We start from the raw sequence: 22,580 nt of genomic DNA, 5'->3' as shown, positions 1-22,580 counted from the left end.
GCCCAGAGCATGTAAAGAAATGACAAGATCCTGCCTGCACTGCTGGTTCTGGGAATGTTACAATCTTGAAGTATGTAATATATCTTCTCTCTGGGAGTTCTGTTGCCAATCCATTTCTAGTTTTGCATTATGTCTCTTTGTCTGATGATATATCATAATCATAACCACAAGTAATTTTCAGGCAATGGCAAGGTGCAGGCACTCCTCAATTTTATTCGTGGGAGGTGCTGTCAAAACCCTTTAAGGGAGATGGTGGAAAATGTATTCCGTTGTTGTGGGGGTCTGGTATACAAAGCAGATCCATTAGAAAAAAATAACCAGTATGAAACAATATGAAAAAAAAAATTTTGCCCAAGGACCATTTTCTGGACACAAGTACCTTCTGTTTTTAGGGCAGTCGACCTTACTGAATTTGCTTAGTGACACCCTCTGTGTCATTTTTCAGGACTAGGATTGTTTTTCTCAATTTACTTGGACAAGGAACTGAATAATGATACCTCTTGCCTACAAAGCAGAATATGAGTTACTACCTCTTGTTCGATGATTAGAAACCTCCTTCCTGACCAATCATGCCCTTTGTTATATTTTTACAAAGAAAAACATCACACACACAGACACACACACACACACACACGTTATTTTCTTTTATTTCTTTTCATTTCTCATTTTGCCTCTTTCTCTGGTTTGCAAATGAAGTAGAAGGCTCCCTTGGCCCTTACTAACCTACTTTGAGTATCATACTCAGAGACAGCTTATGAGATGTGTGAGGGCACAGCGGTGACTGCTGCTGATGAAATGTCATAGGTATTCTGTTCCATGAGCACAGTGGGAACGTTTTATCCATATCAGTTGTCTCTCAATGTGTGCATCTGGGCATAAGGGGCCCAAGTGAGTGAAATGGATGGCTTGGTACAAGCTATCACAGTACTGCAAAATCATTCAAGCGCATGCCTCGCTCTTGAGAGGACATGCCTTACTCTTCTTAACCACTGGTGTTTGAGCACCACTCATCTTGAGTGGCAAGAGGCCAGAAAAGGAGCACTGCTGTATTTTCATGTAGAGTTTACATATGTGTGCAAGAGATTCTCTCTCAATGGCACTCTAACTCATAGAAACAATCTCAGCATAAGCCACGTTGTCACCAAACTGGGCACAATTCTACAAAAATCATCATAGCGTTGCTAGAAACATAATTTCCCTTGTAGCGATATTTAGTAGCCACCATCTATTCAAATCTAGAGTATAGAAATGCAATTGTTTATAAAGATAAAGCATGAGTCTGTTCCCCTATGTAACCCCCACCTATACCACCTGTATAAAAGAAATTATTTGTTCTCATGCAGCTCCATTTATCTGAAAATATCACAGTCTTGCAAATTAACACTTTACTCCTTACCAAACCCCTGTTAAAAAGGTAACCGATCACTTACGTTTTCAGCCAGGGCCTGATAAAGGATGGTGGTGGTCCAGAGCAGAGCCGATTTTGGTGTCCCTCAGAACCGGTGAGGGTCTTGACAGCAGGGATGTACACATGGAGAATTCGAGGAGTGGAAGTTCCTTTACTTCTAATGGACTCCAAGCTGAGGAGCTACTCTCCTAATTGGCTCCAAGTAAGAACTGTGGTACTTGTTAAGTGCTCTGCTATGTGCCAAGCACTGTACTAAACACTGTGCCAGATACGAGATAATCAGGTCCCACAGGGGGCTCACAATCTAAGTAGGAGGCAAAAGAGGTATTGAATCCCCATTTTACAGGTGAGGTGCACTAAGGCACAGAGAAGTGAAGTGACTTGCCCAAGGTCATGCAGCACGTAAATGGTGGAGTCAGGATTAGAACCCAGGTCCTCTGACTCCCAGCCCGTATTCTTTCCACTAGGCCACGCTGCTCCTCCAAGCAACCCCTTATCCCAGAGTCAACTGGAGCAATAGAGCAGAAGAGACAGAACTTGTGACCCAACACTCTGCCCCATGTGGCGGACACCAGTGGCCCTGAATATCTGGCTGGGCCCTCAGGGCAGTGGAGTTTGGAGCTGCACAGTTCCAGTACTGGCCTCAGTGTTAACAATAATAATAATAATAATGTTGGTATTTGTTAAGCGCTTACTATGTGCAGAGCACTGTTCTAAGCGCTGGGGTAGACATAGGGGAATCAGGTTGTCCCACGTGGGGCTCACAATCTTAATCCCCATTTTACAGATGAGGGAACTGAGGCACAGAGAAGTTAAGTGACTTGCCCACAGTCACACAGTTGACAAGTGGCAGAGCCGGAATTTGAACCCATGATCTCTGACTCCCAAGCCCAGGCTCTTTCCACTGAGCCATGCTGCTTCTCTCAGCAGTTAATCAGGCCCCATTTACATCAAAGCTGAGCCCCAGATTGCTATTTTTCCAGTACCGTGCAACAAAGCAGCGGTATGGCTAAGGCTCATAATTAAAGCCTCTTTCCCCATCGGAGCAGGAAGCAAACCAAAACTGACTGGAATTTGAATCTGGTAGAAAACAAAATTTCAGAATGACTGTTTCAGGTTGCCAAGAGTGGGGTGGGGGCAGTAGGTCAGTGGTGGCACCACCCCTCACTGTCAACCCTAAGAAAGCCTGCTAGCCAGCAATATTCTCGCTAGCAATTTTTTTTGGCTTCCAGCAACCATCTACTTTGATGTTTTCACCCCTGCAGATTGCATTGTTCATTTCTATTTGAGAAATGAGAGAGAGAGATGTGTTAGCACATTTAGGTTGCATTATCAATACATCAATTGTGTTTATTGAGCACTTACTGATTGCAGATCACCATACTAAGCTCTAGGGAGAACACGATATGTGAGCATGTAATTTCTCTGGATAAGATCGGTTTTCTGGAAACCAACCTTATTTCTTCATTCAGATCTTTGCTGAGGAATAAAGAGGCCTAGAGCTAATGTAGCCACAATTTTACCAACATTCAGAGTTAGACTCAAAATAGAATTGAGGAAGTTGCCTAGCTGTGCCACATGAATTTACTGGAACAATCATGACCTGACTCCTCCTCTAGCTTTATGACAATATCTGAATGAATTAACTTCTCCTTCCCTGCGAGAACATTAGTTGCTTATGATCATCTTCAAAAAGAAATCCTGTGGGAAGGAGGAAGCGGAAATCTATCATCGTTTCATTTTAAGTCCAGAATTTGAAACGTGGGAGACCTGAAAGTCACTCAAAGCAAGGAGGCAGCAGGGGGTATCCTGAGAGACCTTTCCAGTTGTAGTCTTAAGTGTTGGGAAGCAGAGTGGCTCAGTGGAAAGAGCCTGGACTTCGGAGTCAGAGGTCATGAGTTCCACTCCCGGCTCTGCCACTTGTCAGCTGTGTGACTGTGGGCAAGTCACTTCACATCTCTGTGCCTCAGTTACCTCATCTATAAAATGGGGATTAACTGTGAGTCTCGCATGGGACAACCTGATTACCCTGTATCCACCCCAGCGCTTAGAACAGTGCTCTGCACATAGTAAGCACTTAAATACCAACATTATTATTATTATTATTATTCTGGGGCAATTCCACTAACCCTTTGACAGGCCACTGTGATGCATTGTCCAGGAACCTTAGTCAACCTAGGATCCAGGTCATTATTTACTCTACTGGCTGATGAGAAAACAGATGTTTTAGGAAATGTCTACCCTAGAGCACATATTCAGGTTGAAGGTCACAGAATTACTATTCATAGTTGTGAAACATAGGCTTATTTGCTAAGAGAACCAAGGTACCATTTCTCCCTGATACTAGTCTTAGGTCCTGCCATGTTGATCCCTGTTTGTGCTTGGGGCATAAAGAGCAAGAGTCAATGCAATGGCAGTACAGGATGTGTAAAAATAAACTGATGAGAACAGTGAAAGAGCAAGAATTCCAGAAAAAAGTCAACAAAATCCCAACTGTGCCTTCAAAGAAAAAGGATTTTAAAGAAAGTAGAACATGTCTCCAAAGTCTTCTTAATCTACTTTAAAACACAGAGCAATAAAAAACAGTGAGCCAGCCAGTGATAGGAGTCGTAACAGTTAACCACCTTTGGACCAAAGCTTCTTCATAGCTATGTAATAGCCCAAATTAATGGAACAATATAACAGAGCCTTTCATGGAATCATCCCAACATTGTCCATGCTTTTCTGAGTTAATATTATGGTCAAATATGTTATTCTTCTATGAGATCTACTGGCGTTCTTCAGTAGGGTAGATCAAGGTGGTGGATTGCAATCCACTTGCTATTTACAATCTGTGTTTACTGATACTGATTAGAGTAGCACTGTGGCCTAGTGGAAAGAAACTAGGCCTGGGAATCAGAAGGACCTGGGTTTTAATCCCAGCTCCACCATTTACCTGCTGTGTGATCTTGGGCAAGTCACTTCACTTATCTGTGCCTTAGTATACCTCACCTGTAAAATGAGGATTAAAACTATGAGCCCTATGTGGGACAGGGAGTGTGTCCAACCTGACTAGCTTGTATTTATCCCAGTGCTTCTAATACTGTGCCTGGAACATAGGAAGTGCTTAAAAAATATGAAAATACAGGAATCACCTTGGATATATCATTTATGGCAATGAAAACAACTCAAATCATGGTGAACTCTAGCAGTTATCTTCATGTCACATCCCTTTATCGGTTTTCTTCCTGCCTAGATTAGGAGGATTCTATGAATCTAAGTGAGCACAACTGTGAATTAATTCTTTGGATACATATGAAGGAGGAAGGTACCAAGCCTCAATCCAACGCGAGACCTAACTTCCTGGAGGGCAGAGATCATGCATCCAGTAAGTGCTCCATTAAATACTATTGATTGGATCGACTGATTGAGTTCTGGGCTGTTGGCATCAACCTTCACCTTTACCGTGTCACAGAACAGTCATTCCAGTCAACGCCTTGCAATACCGGAATCCTGGTCAAGACTGAGCCACAGATGAGTTAGTTAATCTGGGCTTCTGAAAGGAAGGTGAGTCAAAAAGTGATGGTGTGTAACATCCAAAAGATGAGCATATAGCTTGCTCATTCTTCTCCTTGCTAGTAACATGTTTCTCTTTATTGCCCAATGGTATCCACTTGCCGGACAAAAATAACAGAATTGATCTTTGCTTTTATATGGTTACATTATGACAGTGGCCAAAAGCGAACAGGTTTTCCCTATACTTCTCATTCATTTCTGACTGCCACTCCTATGCATCTGCCCCCATAACAATACGTTGAATTTCTGCACTCGTTGTAATTTTTAAAACAGTTAACACATCAGCTATCACAAATAGCTGAGGGGTAGAGAGAGGCAGGTCTTAATAGCATGATTTTACAGGTGGGAAACTGAAGCCCAAGGAGATTAAGGTGTTAAGATTGCCCAAGGTTAGCTAACAAGTCAGAAGCAGAGCTGGAACTAGAACCCAAATGTCCCAGGTTTTTACTATTATAATAATGTTGGTATTTGTTAAGCGCTTACTATGTGCAGAACACTGTCCTAAGCACTGGGGTAGATACAGGGTAATCAGGTTGTCCCATGTGAGGCTCACTGTTAATCCCCATTTTACAGATGAGGTAACTGAAGCACAGAGAAGTTAAGTGACTTGCCCACGGTCACATAGCTGATGAGTGGCAGAGTGGGATTCGAACCCATGACCTCTGGCTCCCAAGCCCAGGCTCTTTCCACTGAGCCACACTGTATATCACACTACCTCCCTGCCCTGGTTCAGAATAAAAAAAAATGATTTGTCCATTGCCTAATTAGCTCAGGAGGAAAAAGATGTAATGTGAGCAGCAACAGAGGCTGTTGAAAAAAAAAAGAGAACACCATATAATTTCAAGATTCAGTCATGGTGCAAAGTACCCACTCACAATATTTGCTCTCAATCATCTCTCAGGTCAGGATCTAAAATCACTATACATTTTTCCATAGCCTGAGGGGGAGTTTGTAGTTTATTTACATTTATTTATCATATATACATTTATTTTATGCTTAATTTATGTTAAGGGAAAGTAGATATTGACCTTTTGCTCAAAAGTGCATCCTATTATATTCAGTAAGAGTGAAACACACAATAGATATCATTTTACAAGTGATTATTTTACTTGCATATATTTTATGTCTTTCTTTTACGTGCTGTACTTTCCCAAATGTTTCATAAAATGCATTTTATCTAGTGAGTGCTCAATGAATGCTATGTGCAGCTACGCTCTCAAATATGAATGTGGGCTCATACCTGAGAACAGTGCTCTGCACATAGTAAGCGCTTAACAAATACCAACATTATTATTATTAAGTTCCGAGCTAGCATGGTGCCTAACTCAGGGTTGAGATCCTTGGTTTTGTATGTCACCGACATTCATCTGTTAGTTGATAAATTGATGATATTTACTGAGTGCTTACTGTACGCAGAGCATTGTACTAACCATATGGGAGAGTACAATAGACAGGGTACACCTGTGTACACATAAGCACTGTGGGGTTGAAGGTGGGAGGAATATCAGATGCTTAAAGGATACAGACCTATGTGCATAGGCGATGCAGAAAGAAAGCAAGAAGGGGAAATGAGGGCATAGTCAGGGAGGGCTTCTTGGAGGAGATGTAATTTTAGGATGGCTAGATGCAGTTCATGTACATGCATGCTCCTGAATTTAGGAACCTACTTACATAAGATAAATGAAATCCAATACGTTGAAGGATTTAAAATCTAGGGCACATCTGAGAGCTCTTAATGTCACTCCAGTGGACTGTGACAAAAGTGCTGGGAAGCGCTTCTCTAAACCAAGTCACCTGGGTTATGAATTTAACAATATCTCTGCCTTGAATCATATCACCCCTTGGACGGAGGAGATAAATGGTGAACTGGCATTTCTGAGCTATTTTTTACTTTGTCTTTCCTAAACACACTTTGTTTAAAGAACCATGTCTAAAATGCAAGCTCTTAAAGTCTCTGTTCTTTCCAAGGGAAAGAAAAGTGTAGTAATTCTGATCATGTCTCCCATTAATAGGGTTATAACAAGCTAACTCCATCTCTCTCCCTCTCAGTGGATTTATATGGTGCCCTTTGAGGTTACCTAAAACCTTGAACAACTTCAATTTGGTTGAATTCAGTCACAAATCTGATAGCCACAAGTAAACTTCTCCTCGTCCTCCTCCTTTCTGGAGTATTTATGATTTTTAAAGTAAAAGATATATGTTGTACTATACAAATATTTCACATGGGTTTGATAAGACCTTCCTTAATTTAAGGAATCCTCCACTTTACTCTTTTGAGATCTGGAAAGAAATATTCACTTATCAAAATCGAATTACCTTGCGGCCCAATCTCCCTGTAGCTGACGTGCATATCACTGATAGCTTCTTTTTCGATGAAACATCACTCAGCTCCTTTTCTTGAAAAATTTGAACCTTAAAATAGTGGATGGTCCTGTAATTCCTAATAGCAGAAAACTGGCTAAATAAGTTAGACTCATTCAGCTCTTCGAGTAGGAAAAAGCCTGTATTCACACCTCTCTATACCTATTGAAAAAGTCAGAGCTCAAATTTCATTTTTTTTTTTTGGATCAAAAAATCTGGCCAGAACTTCCAAGCTCAGGGTTTTTTAGGTGTGGCTTAATTGCACAATGCTTCATGCTAATTACTGTTTTGATATTAAAGATCTGGCAGCCTTACCAGAATATTAAACTTGTACATGCAGGTTCCAAATACCCTCTTTCAGTGGCCGAAAGGCAGGCTAGAAAAACACTACAGATAATGCCAAGCTGTTGCAGGGCTCACTTACTTTACCTGTGGACAGCTTTGAACTTCTATCTGCATAGGTGTTTGCTTAACAAATGTGAACATGATTACTTGCCTGCCCTTTAATAACTAAACGCATGTTCTTCATAGTTGAGGCATCCTGAGCTGATGTCTGCCAACGAGCAAGTGTTTCTTCACAGGTAGGCGTTAACTTCCAGATATGACATAATTGAAGGGCCAGAGGATCCTTAAGGCTATACACTTGTGAATGAAGGGGTTGAGTTTTGTGTCTCCAGTGCTCATAACAGGGTGTACATTCTCCAAAGATTACCAGGCTATGACAAGCATGGGAAAATGAGCCCTGAAATGTAAAGGGAGAGAGGTTGGGTGGGTACATGACGGAAAGGAGACAAAGGCCAAGTAATTGTTCCCTCTCACATGGGCAGGATAATAATTTTAGTGAATTATTATTTAATGGAAGAACATCCCTGCTTAGCAAGAAGAGATCGGGTCTTTTATACCCATAAAAAAAATATCTAGCAGATAGTGAATTCAAAGTCAAATGAAAACCACAAAACGTAAACCAAGAAGACAGAGAATTAGAATGATACTGATTTAAAGATACTTTGCTAAGAATCAACGATCTAATCTTTGAGGGAATCAAAGAATCAAACTTTGATTCAGGATTTGCATGCTCTTCATCCTATCTTGGGTTTAAAAAAAAATCTAGTTTGAGCTCAGTCCCGAAGGAGACCTAATATGAATTTCTAGTCTATTTCCCTGCCCTTTTCCAGGAGAGCTTCCCATTGCTCAGAAATAACTCATTATCTGTCTAACAAAGGAATTTACTATTAATGAGTCAAACCATGAACTTTATAATATTGATATCACTGTCCCCAAGGACCTTACACTCTAATGGGAACAGCCAAACCTCTACTACAGTAAGAGTCAAAATAATAGTTGAACGTACAGTTGAATGTAAAAGGCATATATACAATCTCGGCTCAGGGCCCTCTTCCTGAGCCAGATTCTACTTGACTTTCGGTAGGATTATTCCTTCCACTTACCCTGAGGATATAAGCCAATCAAGCAATCACTAGTTGGTTGTCTTTGGTAAGGGATTGTTTCCCCAGTTTACCTCCAAGGATTTACTCCTTCCTCCTCCCAAGTTGTAAGTGGGTAGGCCTGGGGAGCAGATCTGATGTTAGGACACTTCACCCAACTTTCCCCACCTCTGAGTGCTTCTTTTGGTCAAAGGGTGTCTGTGCCTATGCTCACTACCTGTATTTGACTGGAAAGAATAATGAAGAAAATAATGATAATAAAAAAGAAAAATAATTAAAAAGGGTCAAAAGCACTCCTAGAAATAGGGCCTGATCACTGACTCTTTCTCTGACACCTCATATCAACGAACGTCCTCCATCTGACAGGAAGGAGTGGCATCATTCAATCACTCAATCAATGGTATTTATTGAGTGCTTACTATGTGAAGAACACTTTACTAAGCACTTGGGAGAGTACACATAATACAGTAAGAATAACTAGACACAATCCCTGCCCAGAGAAGCTTGCAGTTAGAGGGGAAGACAGATATTAAAATTAATTACACATGAATATGTGCATAAATGCTGTGGTGCTGGGAATTGGGCAAATATCGAAGGGTAAAGACCCAAGTGCATAGACAACTCAGAAGAAAGGGCAAATTGGGGTTGTGAGGGTTTAATACAGGTCTTGGACAGCAACGAAATCTTCAAAAGACCTGGCCATTGGCCTTACGTGCATTTGTGACGTAGCTAAACATATTTCCATGCAAAGCCAGTGAGAGAGTGATATTTGCTTCATTGCAGGGACCTCAAACTGAAGTTCTAGAAGGTGTGAAATTACTATGCATGAAGATATAAATTATCTCCCCCAACTCAATGCTGTTGTGGATAATTACAGGGCATGTCCTGTTGCTTAGTGATTTGCTGACACCCAATGTCTTTTTTCCTCCAAGTACATTCGGGTTAACGTTTCTGATTAGATAAATAAGTCGGAAAATTCTAATAGAAGTTATGGCCTTCAGCAATACTTTTATTGCCTTCCCTCTTTCACGAAACTTCTCATCCTTGAATCAATCGGTTATTCAACGGGAGCTCCACCCAATAAATGGAGTGAATCATACACGACTGTTTGTTCATTTAGAGAAATGGTCTAGTGTATTAAGGCTGCTGGGGCAAAATACAATGCTCTGAGGTGAAAAGAGTTACTCATTCTCTTGCTCAGCAGTCTCTTCTTCCTTGCAGTTCCCAAGCCATATATTCTGGTGCCTGATAGGGAGAGGCTTATTCAGTGCCTTTCATGAGCATCTCCTCATTGTGACTATTTTACCCACTCATGTAGTCTGAAATGTTGCCCGAAATGATTCCCTGAGGGCAATTCACTCCCCAATTTACCTGATAGCTGGATCAGAGTCCTCCTTTATATTGGGGTTATGAATCAAACCCTCTCTTGTTCATTCTGGCTTGGGCAGATTAAAACAGATTAAAACACGATTGGTAACATGCCTTCAAAAGAAAAAAAACAACCCTTGAATATGCAGCCCTTAAATTTTTCATGGGATTTCAAGATTATACAGAAGTGAAAAAGACAGGGGTTGCAGATGGATAGTTTTACCAAGGGAAGCTCATGAAACAACAAGGCTCTAGGCAGGGCTGGACTAAACTCCTCATGGGCCTTAGGGCTAACGGATTTTATGGGATCCCGCCATGATACATTACCTCACACAGTGTATGATGTCACTGGAGAGCATCTTCCTGGTTTTGTCTGATCCTACCTTACCCTCATATTCATTCATTCAATCGTATTTATTGAGCACTTACTGTGTGCAAAGCACTGTACTAAGAGCTTGGAAAGTACACTATGGCAATAGAGACAATATCACTCCCTTGCACTGTGGAGTGGGGTCAGCCACCCTGCAAGACTGTGGCACTCCTAGGATTAATCTGGCCCCGGTTTTAGGATCTGTCCTTTTCTGGTTAGGAATGCATTAGGAAACTCAAGCAGAAACTGCTCTGAGAAGAGCTAAAAGTAGGCCTTCAACCAGCAATTAATAGTCACAATCAAAGGTAGACAGAGTAGGGCTGGTGGAGACATCACTTTGGTAAGCAACATAAAATCTGACTATTGAAAAATTCTCCCAAGAGAAAAGTAGAATAACTGTAAAATTACTTCAATTAAATGACATCCAGTACTAGAAGAAATAGCATTTATTGAATCCTTGCTTGATGCTGTGCATCGTACTAGGCAGTTGGGAAGTAGAGTATAAGGAAGTAACAAATTCATTGCTCCTGGGGAGTTTTCACTCCAATGGGGGAGACAAACATAAAAATATTTACAACTAGAATGGCTAAAAAAAATTGAGTTCACATATATTCATGAGCGTTAGCCATGGGGAATCCTCTCTGAAACCAAATTTCTAATTTGGTATTTCTAATACCAAAGGGGGTTCAAAAGTTAAGTAAGCAAAGACAATTTCATATCTATTTTGTTGGTTAAAGAAATGAATGCAGATTCATTCATTCATTCGTATTTATTGAGCACTTACAGTGTGCAGAGCACTGTTCTGAGCACTTGGGAAAGTACAATACACCAATAAACAGACACGTTCCCTGCCCACAACGAATTTACATCTATGGGGGGGAGACAGACATCAATACAAATAATCTACAGATATGTACTTAAGTCCCATGGGTCTGGGAGCAGGGAAGAACCAAGGGAACAAGTCAGATCTTTTTATGTGATTTTTCACTCAGAGGCTTTCTGATCCAAATAGACAGTCTCCTTGGAACTTCAATTGACCTGTCAATTATTTGGGGATTCCACATGCCTGATCAAATTACAATTAGGCAATGCTGGAGTTTTCTACAAAATGAACAAACTACTTTTTTGCAGGGGAAAAAAAATATACTTAAAAGAGCTGTTGATCCCGGCCTTCCTCCGCCTTTTTTTTTCATTACCTCATAGAGCTGAATGGCATATGTCATAACCACACCTGAGATAATCATAGACATGGCCAGAGAATAGGCATTCCAAGTTCTACCACTCCCCATTAATTAAGTCCAAAGGAAATCTATATAGCCTTAGGCATGAGATGAATACAAAAGAAAATAGCCTGATGTATGGACATTAATAAGTAGTGCCACACTTACAATTTACTTTATAATTAGGGGCCTAAGACTTTGGGCTGTTAGTGACCATATTTCCCCTCCAGGAAAACATTCTTACGAACCCCAGTGAATTTTATAAGAAAAGCTAAAGCTTTTCCCCACCTTACTAAAGTCAGACCAAGTACACATTGAAATATTCCCAAGATTTTATGTAATGTCCCGAAATTTCTGAAGGTAAGAACAACTACCCACATTTTCTCACACAGCTGGAGACTTACATTTAATGCCTGAGCCTCAGGATTTCAGCTGTGACAAAAAAAGGTCATTTTTTTGTTGGGTGATTAGAAAATAAGCTCTTAAATGGAATGGGGTGGGGAGGAAGAGAGAGCTTTTATAGATTTTTTTTTAAAGTCCGGCTTAAAGTGCATAGATTCCAAAGGTCTGTACACAAAAATATGCAAAAACAGATTTGCCAGGTAAGTTTGCAGAGGCTCTTTGAAAAGTTGGCCTACAAAATTGAGTTTTAATATATTAACTCCCACAACAATAAGCAAGTCAGAACACTTGCATGGAACAAATTCTGTTTTCATCGGCATAGCCAGCAAAAACACCGCCCTAGGCTGGCATTATAATGTGAAATATTCTGGAACCTCCTGGAGCAGCTGGGTTTGGGAAGCATAAAAACATCCACCTTTCTGCTTCAGGCACCAAAAAATATGCAGAGTTTGCACTGTCCTTTATATTTTAGGATTAATCATGCTCTATTTCAGTGAGATCATCTGATGTCAGTAAATGAGCAAAAGGAAATATTAATTTAAAAAACTGGAAATCGTGGCTCAGTGGCGTGAGTAACAACAGCGTCACAACGCCAAAACCTTGTTGCTATGTTTATTTTTTGTAATTACTGATCAAAGAAGATATGGAACTCAATCAGTGATTAAATTTGGGAATCCCAAATTCATTCCCAAATGGAATTTAACAAAATGACAGATCTGATACAGGGGCAAGACTTCTGGGAAATATATTGCCTCCTGCTTATGTGTTTTCCTCCAAATAGCTTACTTTTAGGTCCCATGCCTTACTGATTGCTACTACTTAACCCCGGGGGACCTATACCACCATCTCCAGCATCCTTCAATTAGGCTATAGAATCACATTTTGGCAGGTCTTTTGAGCAGTAAAAGATTCAAAGACTAGAACAAGAGGTCAAACGTTTCAAACAAAAGCTTTAAATTCCACAGGCCAAAAAACGGACACGAATGTCCTCGACAACTACTACCTTTTTAAGATTCTTCATAGCCACATAACTGGGGTGGCCAATAGTGAGAATGTTAAGTAACAAACTCTATGAAGAAAAATTACTGGCCTTCGAACATTTTTATTGCCAGATTCGCTCATTCATTCAATAGTATTGAGCGCTTACTATGTGCAGAGCACTGTACTAAGTGCTTGGAATGGACAATTCGGCAGCAGTGGCAGCGAGTGGGTGTTCCCAAGGAGTGGAGGAAGAAGTTCACATTGGAGCAACAGGCTAGGTCAGTAACGACCAATTTTAGCTCAGGTGTGTGAACGGTCCAGAGTGGTGCAGGTGATCTGCTCCCTTCCTCCACACAGCCCAGGGTTCACCCAATCTCCATCTCCCCCATACGGTTCCCTCATCCCCCCTCAATTTCCCTGGTCTTGACAAGGTGGCTTTTCCCACTGAACATTGACCAGCATTGAATAATAATAATAATAATGTTGGTATTTGTTAAGCGCTTACTATGTGCAGAGCACCGTTCTAAGTGCTGGGGTAGATACAGGGTCATCACGTTGTCCCTCGTGAGGCTCACAGTCTTCATCCCCATTTTACAGATGAGGTAGCTGAGGCCCAGTGAAGTGACTTGCCCACAGTCACACAGCTGACACGTGGCAGAGTTGGGATTCGAACCCATTACCTCTGACTCCCAAGCCCGGGCTCTTGCCACTGAGCCACGCTGCTTTTCTAATTGAAAAAGGAAATATCATTAGAACGGTCGAGCACAACGAGAGCAACCCAAAGTATAGAAATTATATTTGGATGAGGATTTTGAATATGGTTCCACACTATTTTTATCTTTCTCTTGCTAACTCTCAGTAGAGTCCTCTTGACTTGATTTTTCACAGCAGATGGTATCACTTGGGACTATGTGGCTTTGTCCTAATTGGAGGATTTTTACCCTCATCTAAGGGAACTTGAAAATTCAGCGTTACTGCAGCCGAATCTGCATTAAAGACAGGGAAAATTGGGATTTTTATAGGTTAAGATGGGCTGGCTGGGGGTTGGGCTCCTCCTTCTCTGTAAATTATAAGAATGTTGGTATTTGTTAAGCGCTTATTATGTGCAGAGCACTGTTCTAAGCGCTGGGGGAAATACAGGGTCATCAGGTTGTCCCATGTGAGGCTCACAGTTAATCCCCATTTTATAGATGAGGTAACTGAGGCCCAGAGAAGAATGTTGGTATTTAAGCACTTACTATGTGCAGAGCACTGTTGTAAGCACTGGGGGAGAGGTGATCAGGTTGTCCCACGTGAGGCTCACAGTCTTCATCCCCATTTTACAGATGAGGTCACTGAGGCCCGGAGAAGAATGTTGGTATTTGTTAAGCGCTTACTATGTCTACCCCAGCGCTTAGAACAGTGCTCGGCACATAGTAAGCGCTTAACAAATACCAACATTATTATTACTATGTGCAGAGCACTGTTGTAAGCGCTGGGGGAGATACAGGGTAATCAGGTCATCCCACCTGAGGCTCAGAGTCTTCATCCCCATTTTACAGATGAGGTCACTGAGGCCCGGAGAAGTGAAGTGACTTGCCCACAGTCACACAGCTGCCTACCCTATTTATTTTGCCTTTACCCTATTTATTTTGTTAATGAGATGTACATCCCCTTGATTCTACTTGTTTGCTATTGTTTTAATGAGATGTTCATCCCCTTGATTCTATTTATTGCTATTGTTTTTGTCTGTCTCCCCCGATTAGACTGTAAGCCCAAAGGGCAGGGACTGTCTCTCTCTGTTGTCGATTTGTCCATTCCAAGCGCTTAGTACAGTGCTCTGCACATGGTAAGCGCTCAATAAATACTCACTCATTCATTCAATAGCATTTATACTATTAGTATAATAGTATTAGTATAATAGTATTTATGCTATTGAATGACTGAAGTGGCCGAGGCAGGATTCGAACCCATGACCTCGGCCTCCCAAACCCCTGCTCTTTCCCCCGAGCCACGCTGGTTCTCTACAACGGCCTCGAGCGCTGCGGTAGGCTAATCCGCCGGCGAGAAGCGCCCAGCCTATTTGAGGGCCAAGGAGACGGTCTCGCAGATGTAGTTGGGGGCTGGTCCCAAAGCCGCCATTTTCTGCCCTCCAGCAAAAGGCCGCCCTTCTCCCTCAGAGGCCTTGCCTTGGCGTCGAGGCCGCGCACGCACGCGCGCGCTCCCCCCTCGGCGTCCTTACGTCACGGGGCGCGTCCACCAATCGGATCACGCTCTCCCGCCCCGCCGACCGTTGTCCGCTCGCGGTGCGCGAGGCCGCGCGCGCGCCTTTGGCTCCTCGTCCTCCCCCCCCCCCCACCCGCTCCCTTCGGCCATGGCGGCTGAGGTAACGGGCGGGCGAGCCTGGGGGCCGGCCATGGGCCACCGCTAGCCTTTCCTTGGGCTCGCTGCGGCCCGCGTTCCGTCTCCCTCCTGAATCGAGACCCTTTTCCAACCGAGGGCCACCCAGCCTTCCCTCGTGGGGGGGTGGGAGGGCTGCCCATGGGGGGGATGGTCCTGTGCCCAAGGACCGGAAGTCGGCCCCACTCTGAGGCCAAGCATCCTCGAATTGGGCTTTCCAAGTGCTTGATAATAATAATATTGGTATCTGTTAAGCGCTTACTATGTCCAGAGCACTGCTTTAAGCGCTGGGGGAGATCCAGGGTCATCAGGTGGTCCCACGTGAGGCTCCCAGCCTTCATCCCCATTTTCCAGCTGAGGTCACTGAGGCCCAGAGAAGTGAAGTGACTTGCCCACAGTCACCCAGCTGACAAGTGGCAGAGGTGGGATTCGAACCCATGACCTCTGACTCCCAGGCCCGGGCTCCTTCCACTGAGCCAGGTGCTTCTCATGGCTCAGTGGAAAGAGCACGGGCTTTGGAGTCAGGGCTCATGAGTTCGAATCCCAGCTCTGCCACTTGTCGGCTGTGTGACTGTGGGCAAGTCACTTAACTTCTCTGTCACTCAGTGACCTCAGCTGGAAAATGGGGATGAAGGCTGGGAGCCTCACGTGGGACCACCTGATGACCCTGGATCTCCCCCAGCACTTAGAACAGTGCTCGGCACATAGTAAGCGCTTAACAAATACCAACATTATTATTATTCTCTGTGAGCGCTCAATAAATATGCCTGAATGAATAATAATAATGATAGTAATTGTGGTATTTACCACTGTCCTAAGCGCTGGGCTACCTACAAGCTCAGTAGGATCCCTACAGAGAAGCAGCGTGGCTCAGTGGCAAGAGCCCGGGCTTGGGAGTCAGAGGCCATGGGTTCGAATCCCGATTCTGCCACTTAGCTGTGTGACTGTGGGCAAGTCACTTCTCTGTGCCTCAGTTACCTCATCTGGAAAATGGGGATTATAAATAATAATGTTGGTATTTGTTAAGCACTTACTATGTGCAGAGCACTGTTCTAAGCGCTGGGGTCAATACAGGGTAATCAGGTTGTTCCACGTGAGGCTCACAGTTAATACCCATTTTACAGATGGAACTGAGGCACCGAGAAGTGACTTGCCCACAGTCACAAAGCTGACAAGTGGCAGAGTCGGGATTCAAACCCATGACCTCTGACTCCCAAGCCTGGGCTCTTTCCATTGAGCCACGCAGATTGTGAGCCTCACATAGGAGAACCTGATCATCCTGTATCTACCGTAGCGCTTAGAACAGTGCTCTGCACATAGTGCTTAACAAATATTATTATTATTATTCTTATTACAGAGCTCACAGTTTCGGTAGAAAAGAGAACAGGTAGTGAACTGTCCCCCCTTTTGCAGTTGAGGGAACTGAGCGCAGAAAAGTTAAGTGACTTGTCCAAGGTCACGCAGCAGGAGCATGGCAGAGTTAGGATTAGAACCCAGGTCTTTGGACTTAGTGGCCTATACTCTTTCCACCGGGCCTTGCTGCTTCCCAACTCTATTGTGTCATAGGATTTGTTATTAGAAATGTACCCTTTGCTTCAGTTTTTGGAAGGAAGCGCCTTCTTTACTAACTTGTGACTCAGTAGTGGAAATATCCCATTTTCACCAACTTTCTCTTTGTTCCCAAAGGTCCCGGTTTCTTCCATATTGCATCTCACCGGAAGTAAATTTACGATCGAAACTCCAGCAAAGCTGCTTCCTCACCTGGAACAATGTAGGTTATTCCACCAGTTGATTCCAGTCACTCATTTTGTGGTTCCTACCGGGTACTTTCTTTCTCTCGTGTCAGATGTCGGTTGCCAGTTCACTTTCTCATCAAATGCTGCTCTCGGCCCACAGAACCTGACCTCCCAGAAAAAACTGTGTGTTCCAGAAATAATTGAATGGGATAATATGTTGCAGTCGAAAAAGTGTTTACTTGCATGAGTTGTCAGCAATCTGTAAATTCTATAAAAATCAAATTAATGATAAAGGAGAACTTAGTTATTTCCAATCTGTCCAGCAATGGGTATGAATACTGGTTGAGCCATCTGTGAAATGTCAACCCATTAGTGAAAAAATGGTCAAGGCTGGGGTAGATACAAGATAATCAAGTAGTACCCAATCCGTGCTAGATGGGGTTCACAATCTAAAGGAGCACTTAGTACAGTGCTCTACACAGAGTAGTGCTGAATAAATACCATCCATCAGTTGATTAAACAAAAGAAGAGGAATTTAGTTCCTTGCTGAACTGAACGTCACCCACCAGGCAAGTGGCAGAGCTAGGTTTAGAACCCAGCTCCTTTGACCGTTAGGCCTGTGCTTTTTCTACTCGGCCACACTGCTTCTCAATATTGTATTCCGGAAGAAGGGTTTAGGCCTTATTCATCTTTGGTTCAAATTCACATCCTGGAAAAATTCTGACTTGAGAGGTGTTTTCATTCATGAAGAGTTTGCAGTGTTGCAGAAAAATTGAAGTAGTAATGGTTTACAGTAATGTAGGTTTGTTATGTATCTACATTATCATATATTTTGTTCCTAAAGCAAATATTCTTTTTCCTAGAGCAATTTTTTTTTCCCCTGAGATGGACGGTCCATCAGACAAAGCTGCTTCCTTACCTAGCACTCCAAAGGGCTGTGGATCCACAGGTCCTCTGCAGAGCTCAGGGAAACAGGTATGAAATGTCACATTTGTTAGGTAAATAATTGAAGCCAAAATGGAACTCTGTTTTGCCAGTAAGTAGGCTTGGCCTTAATGTACTGGGTGATGGATGAGGAATAGAAACTTGTGTCTGGCTGGATAAATTGCAGGGATTTTGGAGGCAATGAATATCTTCAAACCACTCAAGTGAGTTTGAGTCCAAATGATCAGAAGCTATTGTTTTATGTGTGGTATTTATTATTAGTAATAATAATTATTATGGTATTGTTAAGCACACTATGTGCCAAGCACTGTTCTAAGTACTGGGATGGCTACAAGCAAATCAGGTTGGACACAGTACCTCTCCTGCATGGGGTTCACAGTCTTGATCCCCATTTTACAGATGGGGTAACTGAGGCACAGAGAAGTGAAGTGACTTGTCTAAGGCCACACAGCAGATGGGGTGTGGAGCTGGGATTATAATTTATGACCTTCTGACTCCTAGGCCCGTGCTCTATCCACTAAGCCATGCTGCATCCCTGTTTGTGTGCTAAGTAATTACTATGTGCCAGGCACTGGGGTAGGTAACAAGCCAATCCGGTTGGACATAGTCCATGTTTGACATGGGGCTTGCAGTCTTAATCCCCATTTTACAGATGGGGTAATTAAGGCACAGAGAAGTTAGGTGCCTAAGGTCACATGGCTGACAGGTGGCAGAGTTGGGATTAGAACCCAGGTCCTTCTGACTCCCAGGCCCGTGCTCTCTCCACTAAGCCATGTTGCTTCTCAAACTGTCACCCCTTTCTGATCTGGCTGGATAGGATGCTGGATAGGAAGATGGCAATATTAAGACTAATATTAATATTATTAAGACAATATTATATCCTGTAAGAAAATACAGATTTCACATATTAAAAGTGGAGAAAAATACAGGAACAGTTCATGCTTATTTGAAGTAATCAACTGTTATTTTGTACACTCTCTACTTTTCTAACTTTGGCCATTTAGAAATAGGGTAAAGGCAGAATTTGGGAATAGAATATAGATGAAGGCAACAAGAGTATTCGTGTAAGATTAGAGGTATGCGGAAGGGAAGGGGAATGGCAAACCAGCATGGCAACGACAGATAATAAATCTCCATATGAAATCGAAGGCCTTCAAGGTTATGATGACGTCCAGACCTTTTTATGGCTATGCGACCTGGCCATCTACAGAAAATACATCCAGCTTCTTGAACAGTTTCACTCGTGTCATGGATGAACTATACTAAACGTCAAACGGCAGAACACAATTGCCGCAGTGAAATCAGCTTCTGGGACTTAAGCAATGTTCCCACCATTACAACCCTTCGGAGTAGGACATGAGGAGAGAATGGATGACAAAAGGTTTCCTATGTAGCTGTTGTGTGGTGAAGTGAAAAGGGGGCACATGTAAACCAGGAGGGTAAGAATAAATTTTTTAAAGGCAGAACAGCCTCAAGCAGGGTAACATAGGGAAGGACTGTTGGAAGAGCACTGCCCAAGGCAGACTGTCCTGGAGGGCAGCAACTGGGGGGAGAGTTGCTCCCTTTGAGCAAAGACTCTGCCAAGATCACGGATTCCGGGATGTACGTTTTAAAATAAGAACTTCATAAAACAAATCCAGAGCAAGGCACCCCATGCACCCACAGCATAGCATGAACCTTTCTCTATGTGCAGAGTCTCCAGCTGGAAGTCTTGGTCGTGAGTTGGTCTTTATCAACACATTGGTCTTTTCTTCTATGTTGTATTCATGCATGGGGTCACACAGACAATCACTGGTATTTGAGTGCATACTGTGTGCAGAGCACTGTGTGAAGCACTTCGGAGCGAACAATGAAACAGAGTTGGCAGACTCATTCCGTGACCACAAGGAGCTTATTACAGTCTACGGGGCAGGTGGGTCAAATTTAGAAATGAAGGTCATATCCGTATCTGCACAGATCTAGAAATATGCACACATGCATTAAGGAGGGTAAAAAGCATCTGTGCCATGGTGGCACGTAAGGTTTTTAGGTCTCTTGCGTGTCCCTGATTTGCTTTCATTAGAATTAATATCTAAGGAGGTGTGGAGTTCTCATCACCAGAGGTATTTTAAAATATAGACATGAATCTACCGGGGATGGTTTAGTGTATTGTTCCCTGGAAGATAGTTTGAAGTCTCCCCGAGCACATTTAATATGATATAGATTATGGTTTTCTAAAACTTAATTTTTGCGCCTTTTTGAGGTCATGAGTGAAGCACTTAAAGAGCGATTAAGGAAAACAAGGTATTCATTTAATTCCTGTTACACTGTGGCAAAGCATCTAAAAGTGGACACTGAAGAAAATGTCTGTACTCCAGAAGAGGCATCATCTCCCACAGAAGGAACCTGTGCCAGGTTTCCAGAAGCATATGAAAACATGAAAAAAAATTGTGCAGAATGTGCACATTTGAAAAAACCCCTCAAAGATGCTGATTTTGATAACCCCAAATCATCTGGCAACAGTTCTGTACCACAGAAATCTCCACAGACTATTTCTGCTAGCGATAACCTCACGAAACAAGACCTACTTGAGGAGAAGGTGGAACTGGAGAAACAGGTACAAGAGAAAGAAGAGCTTCTTCGAAGATTAAAACTGGTCAAAATGTACAGATCGAAGGTGAGAAGTTTTCCAACACTTATCCCATTGCTTGTAATTACTGTGAAATGAAAGTAAAACCATTAAGAAATAGTAAAAGTTATAATAATAAAATAGAACTGTTTTTCATTTAGTGCTTACTGAGAAACACCTATTGTCAAGGACAGCAACTCTAGGAGGCACTTGAGTTTAGGCTTATTTTGAATTATATAAAAATATGTAATAAGATGAATATAAACACCCCAGTGGTATTAAGATCACAAAGTTTGCATTCCTAATTCTTCAGTTATCCCCTGTTAGGGCAAATCAAAGTTTCCTGACAAAATATAATTTTACTTTACTTTGCATCTCAAATCCACTAGGAAAGAATAAGCACCATCAGCAATATTGTCAGCTAAATTCTAATGCAGAATTTATTATTGCTGATGATGCTAGAATCAAAATCCAATTCAATCAGATTTAAGGGAGACGTCGTAGTGCCAGCAGCTCTCCGGTGACTCAGAAATGTATGCATATTTAGTTAGAAGCATAGCCTGTTTTTATGATTTGATATTTTTCTTTCCTATTTCAGAATAACTTGTCCCAGTTGAAATCTCTGATCGCAAAGTGGAGAAGCAGTAGCCAGTTGTTACTTTATGAGCTGCAATCAGCTTTGTCTATGGATGGCAAGAAATTAAGCCTTGCTCAGTTGATAGACCACTGTGGATTAGAAGACAAACTGCTACATTACAATAGAAGCGAAGAAGAATTTACAGAATCTTGACCTGAATTTAAATATTTTCATGAGTTGTACATTTTTGAGAATCTTGGTTAAATTAGACAATGTTTACGCCATCATGCTATCCTGGTTTGGAAAAGAGGTCTGTCTTGGTAAATTTGATTTAGATCATCTTATTACATATGTTGTTTGGTTTTGAAACTATTTGCGTTTGAACTTGTTCTTAAATAAAAACATGCCAAAGATGTTTGTTCATACTGAGAGCAATACTTTTTTTTCTTCACACTTTAAGGTGATCATATTGTGGAGATGGACAGATACACTTAAGCAATGGCAAGCTGACATGGCATTTTAAAATTGAAGTAAAATATGTTTAGTCTTGAAATAGGATAAATTAAGGATGCTTTACTGAGCTGAATAGAATAAATCCAATTAATAGCAATTCATATGTATTGAGGACTTTCCTCTAAATAATATGGAGATATACTGTTTATACTTTTTCTGAATTTTACCAAATACTACATCCACCCACTGTTTTACACAGGGGTTGTGTTCTTGTGAAAGTCTAAACATGCGTTAAGAAAAACTTGCTTTGCAATACTCAGCTGTATCTAATGCTGGGTGCATGCACAAAGTTCTTCTTTTCACCGTCGTATAGTGCTGTGACCAAACTGCTGTGGGTGGAAGAATGTTTCCTAAATTCTGCTGCCTTGGTCTAACCAAAATGCATCATGAAAACACATCCTGGCAGAACCAAATGTCTTAGGATGGAATTTAAATTGTCAGGTACCTCATAACTCTATTACTATAGGAGTGAAGAACTAGCAGATGAGAAAATGAAATGTTTTTCCTCACCGGGAGTTTAGGTTAGGATGACTTGCTTAAAAAACTATAGGATACACAGCTAACTACTAAAATAAGTAGCTTTTTCTATTAACCTACTGTTACAGAACAGTTGCAACTGTTATCCCTCTTCTTTCCTCTTTAATTGTCTCCCTCAACTCCCAAATAATTGATTTAGCTGCCCAAGGCCATTTTTATTGGGTTTTTGGGAAAA

At 42.0% G+C, this 22,580-nt stretch overlaps 1 protein-coding gene and 1 long non-coding RNA gene across 3 annotated transcripts; one reads left to right on the top strand and one right to left on the bottom strand.

Moving 5' to 3' along the window:
* Positions 1 to 6,507: 6,507 nt before the first annotated feature.
* On the bottom strand, positions 6,508 to 13,655 carry LOC114817297. Of its 2 annotated transcripts, none has more exons than XR_003765157.1 (4): positions 13,616 to 13,655; positions 10,141 to 10,251; positions 8,773 to 8,996; positions 6,508 to 8,066 (listed from the first exon to the last, which is right to left on the bottom strand). It is a non-coding gene; the product is annotated as an uncharacterized LOC114817297 (long non-coding RNA). The 2 variants fall into 2 exon arrangements; XR_003765158.1 differs by having other exon boundaries at positions 8,844 to 8,996.
* A 1,748-nt stretch (positions 13,656 to 15,403) lies between these two features.
* Positions 15,404 to 21,780, top strand: SFR1 (SWI5 dependent homologous recombination repair protein 1). Its single transcript, XM_007667654.2, has 5 exons — positions 15,404 to 15,475; positions 17,176 to 17,260; positions 18,089 to 18,200; positions 20,413 to 20,826; positions 21,377 to 21,780. The coding sequence occupies exons 3-5, from the start codon at positions 18,111 to 18,113 to the stop codon at positions 21,566 to 21,568; spliced, it is 696 nt and encodes a 231-aa protein (XP_007665844.1). The 5' UTR covers positions 15,404 to 15,475; positions 17,176 to 17,260; positions 18,089 to 18,110; the 3' UTR covers positions 21,569 to 21,780.
* Positions 21,781 to 22,580: the final 800 nt, after the last annotated feature.

This window comes from Ornithorhynchus anatinus, chromosome 16 (assembly GCF_004115215.2).
Source record: "Ornithorhynchus anatinus isolate Pmale09 chromosome 16, mOrnAna1.pri.v4, whole genome shotgun sequence".
In the NCBI taxonomy this organism is placed as follows: domain Eukaryota; kingdom Metazoa; phylum Chordata; class Mammalia; order Monotremata; family Ornithorhynchidae; genus Ornithorhynchus; species Ornithorhynchus anatinus.
The sequence above is the reverse complement of the archived record's forward strand: the minus strand, read 5'-3'. Positions and strand labels throughout refer to the sequence as shown.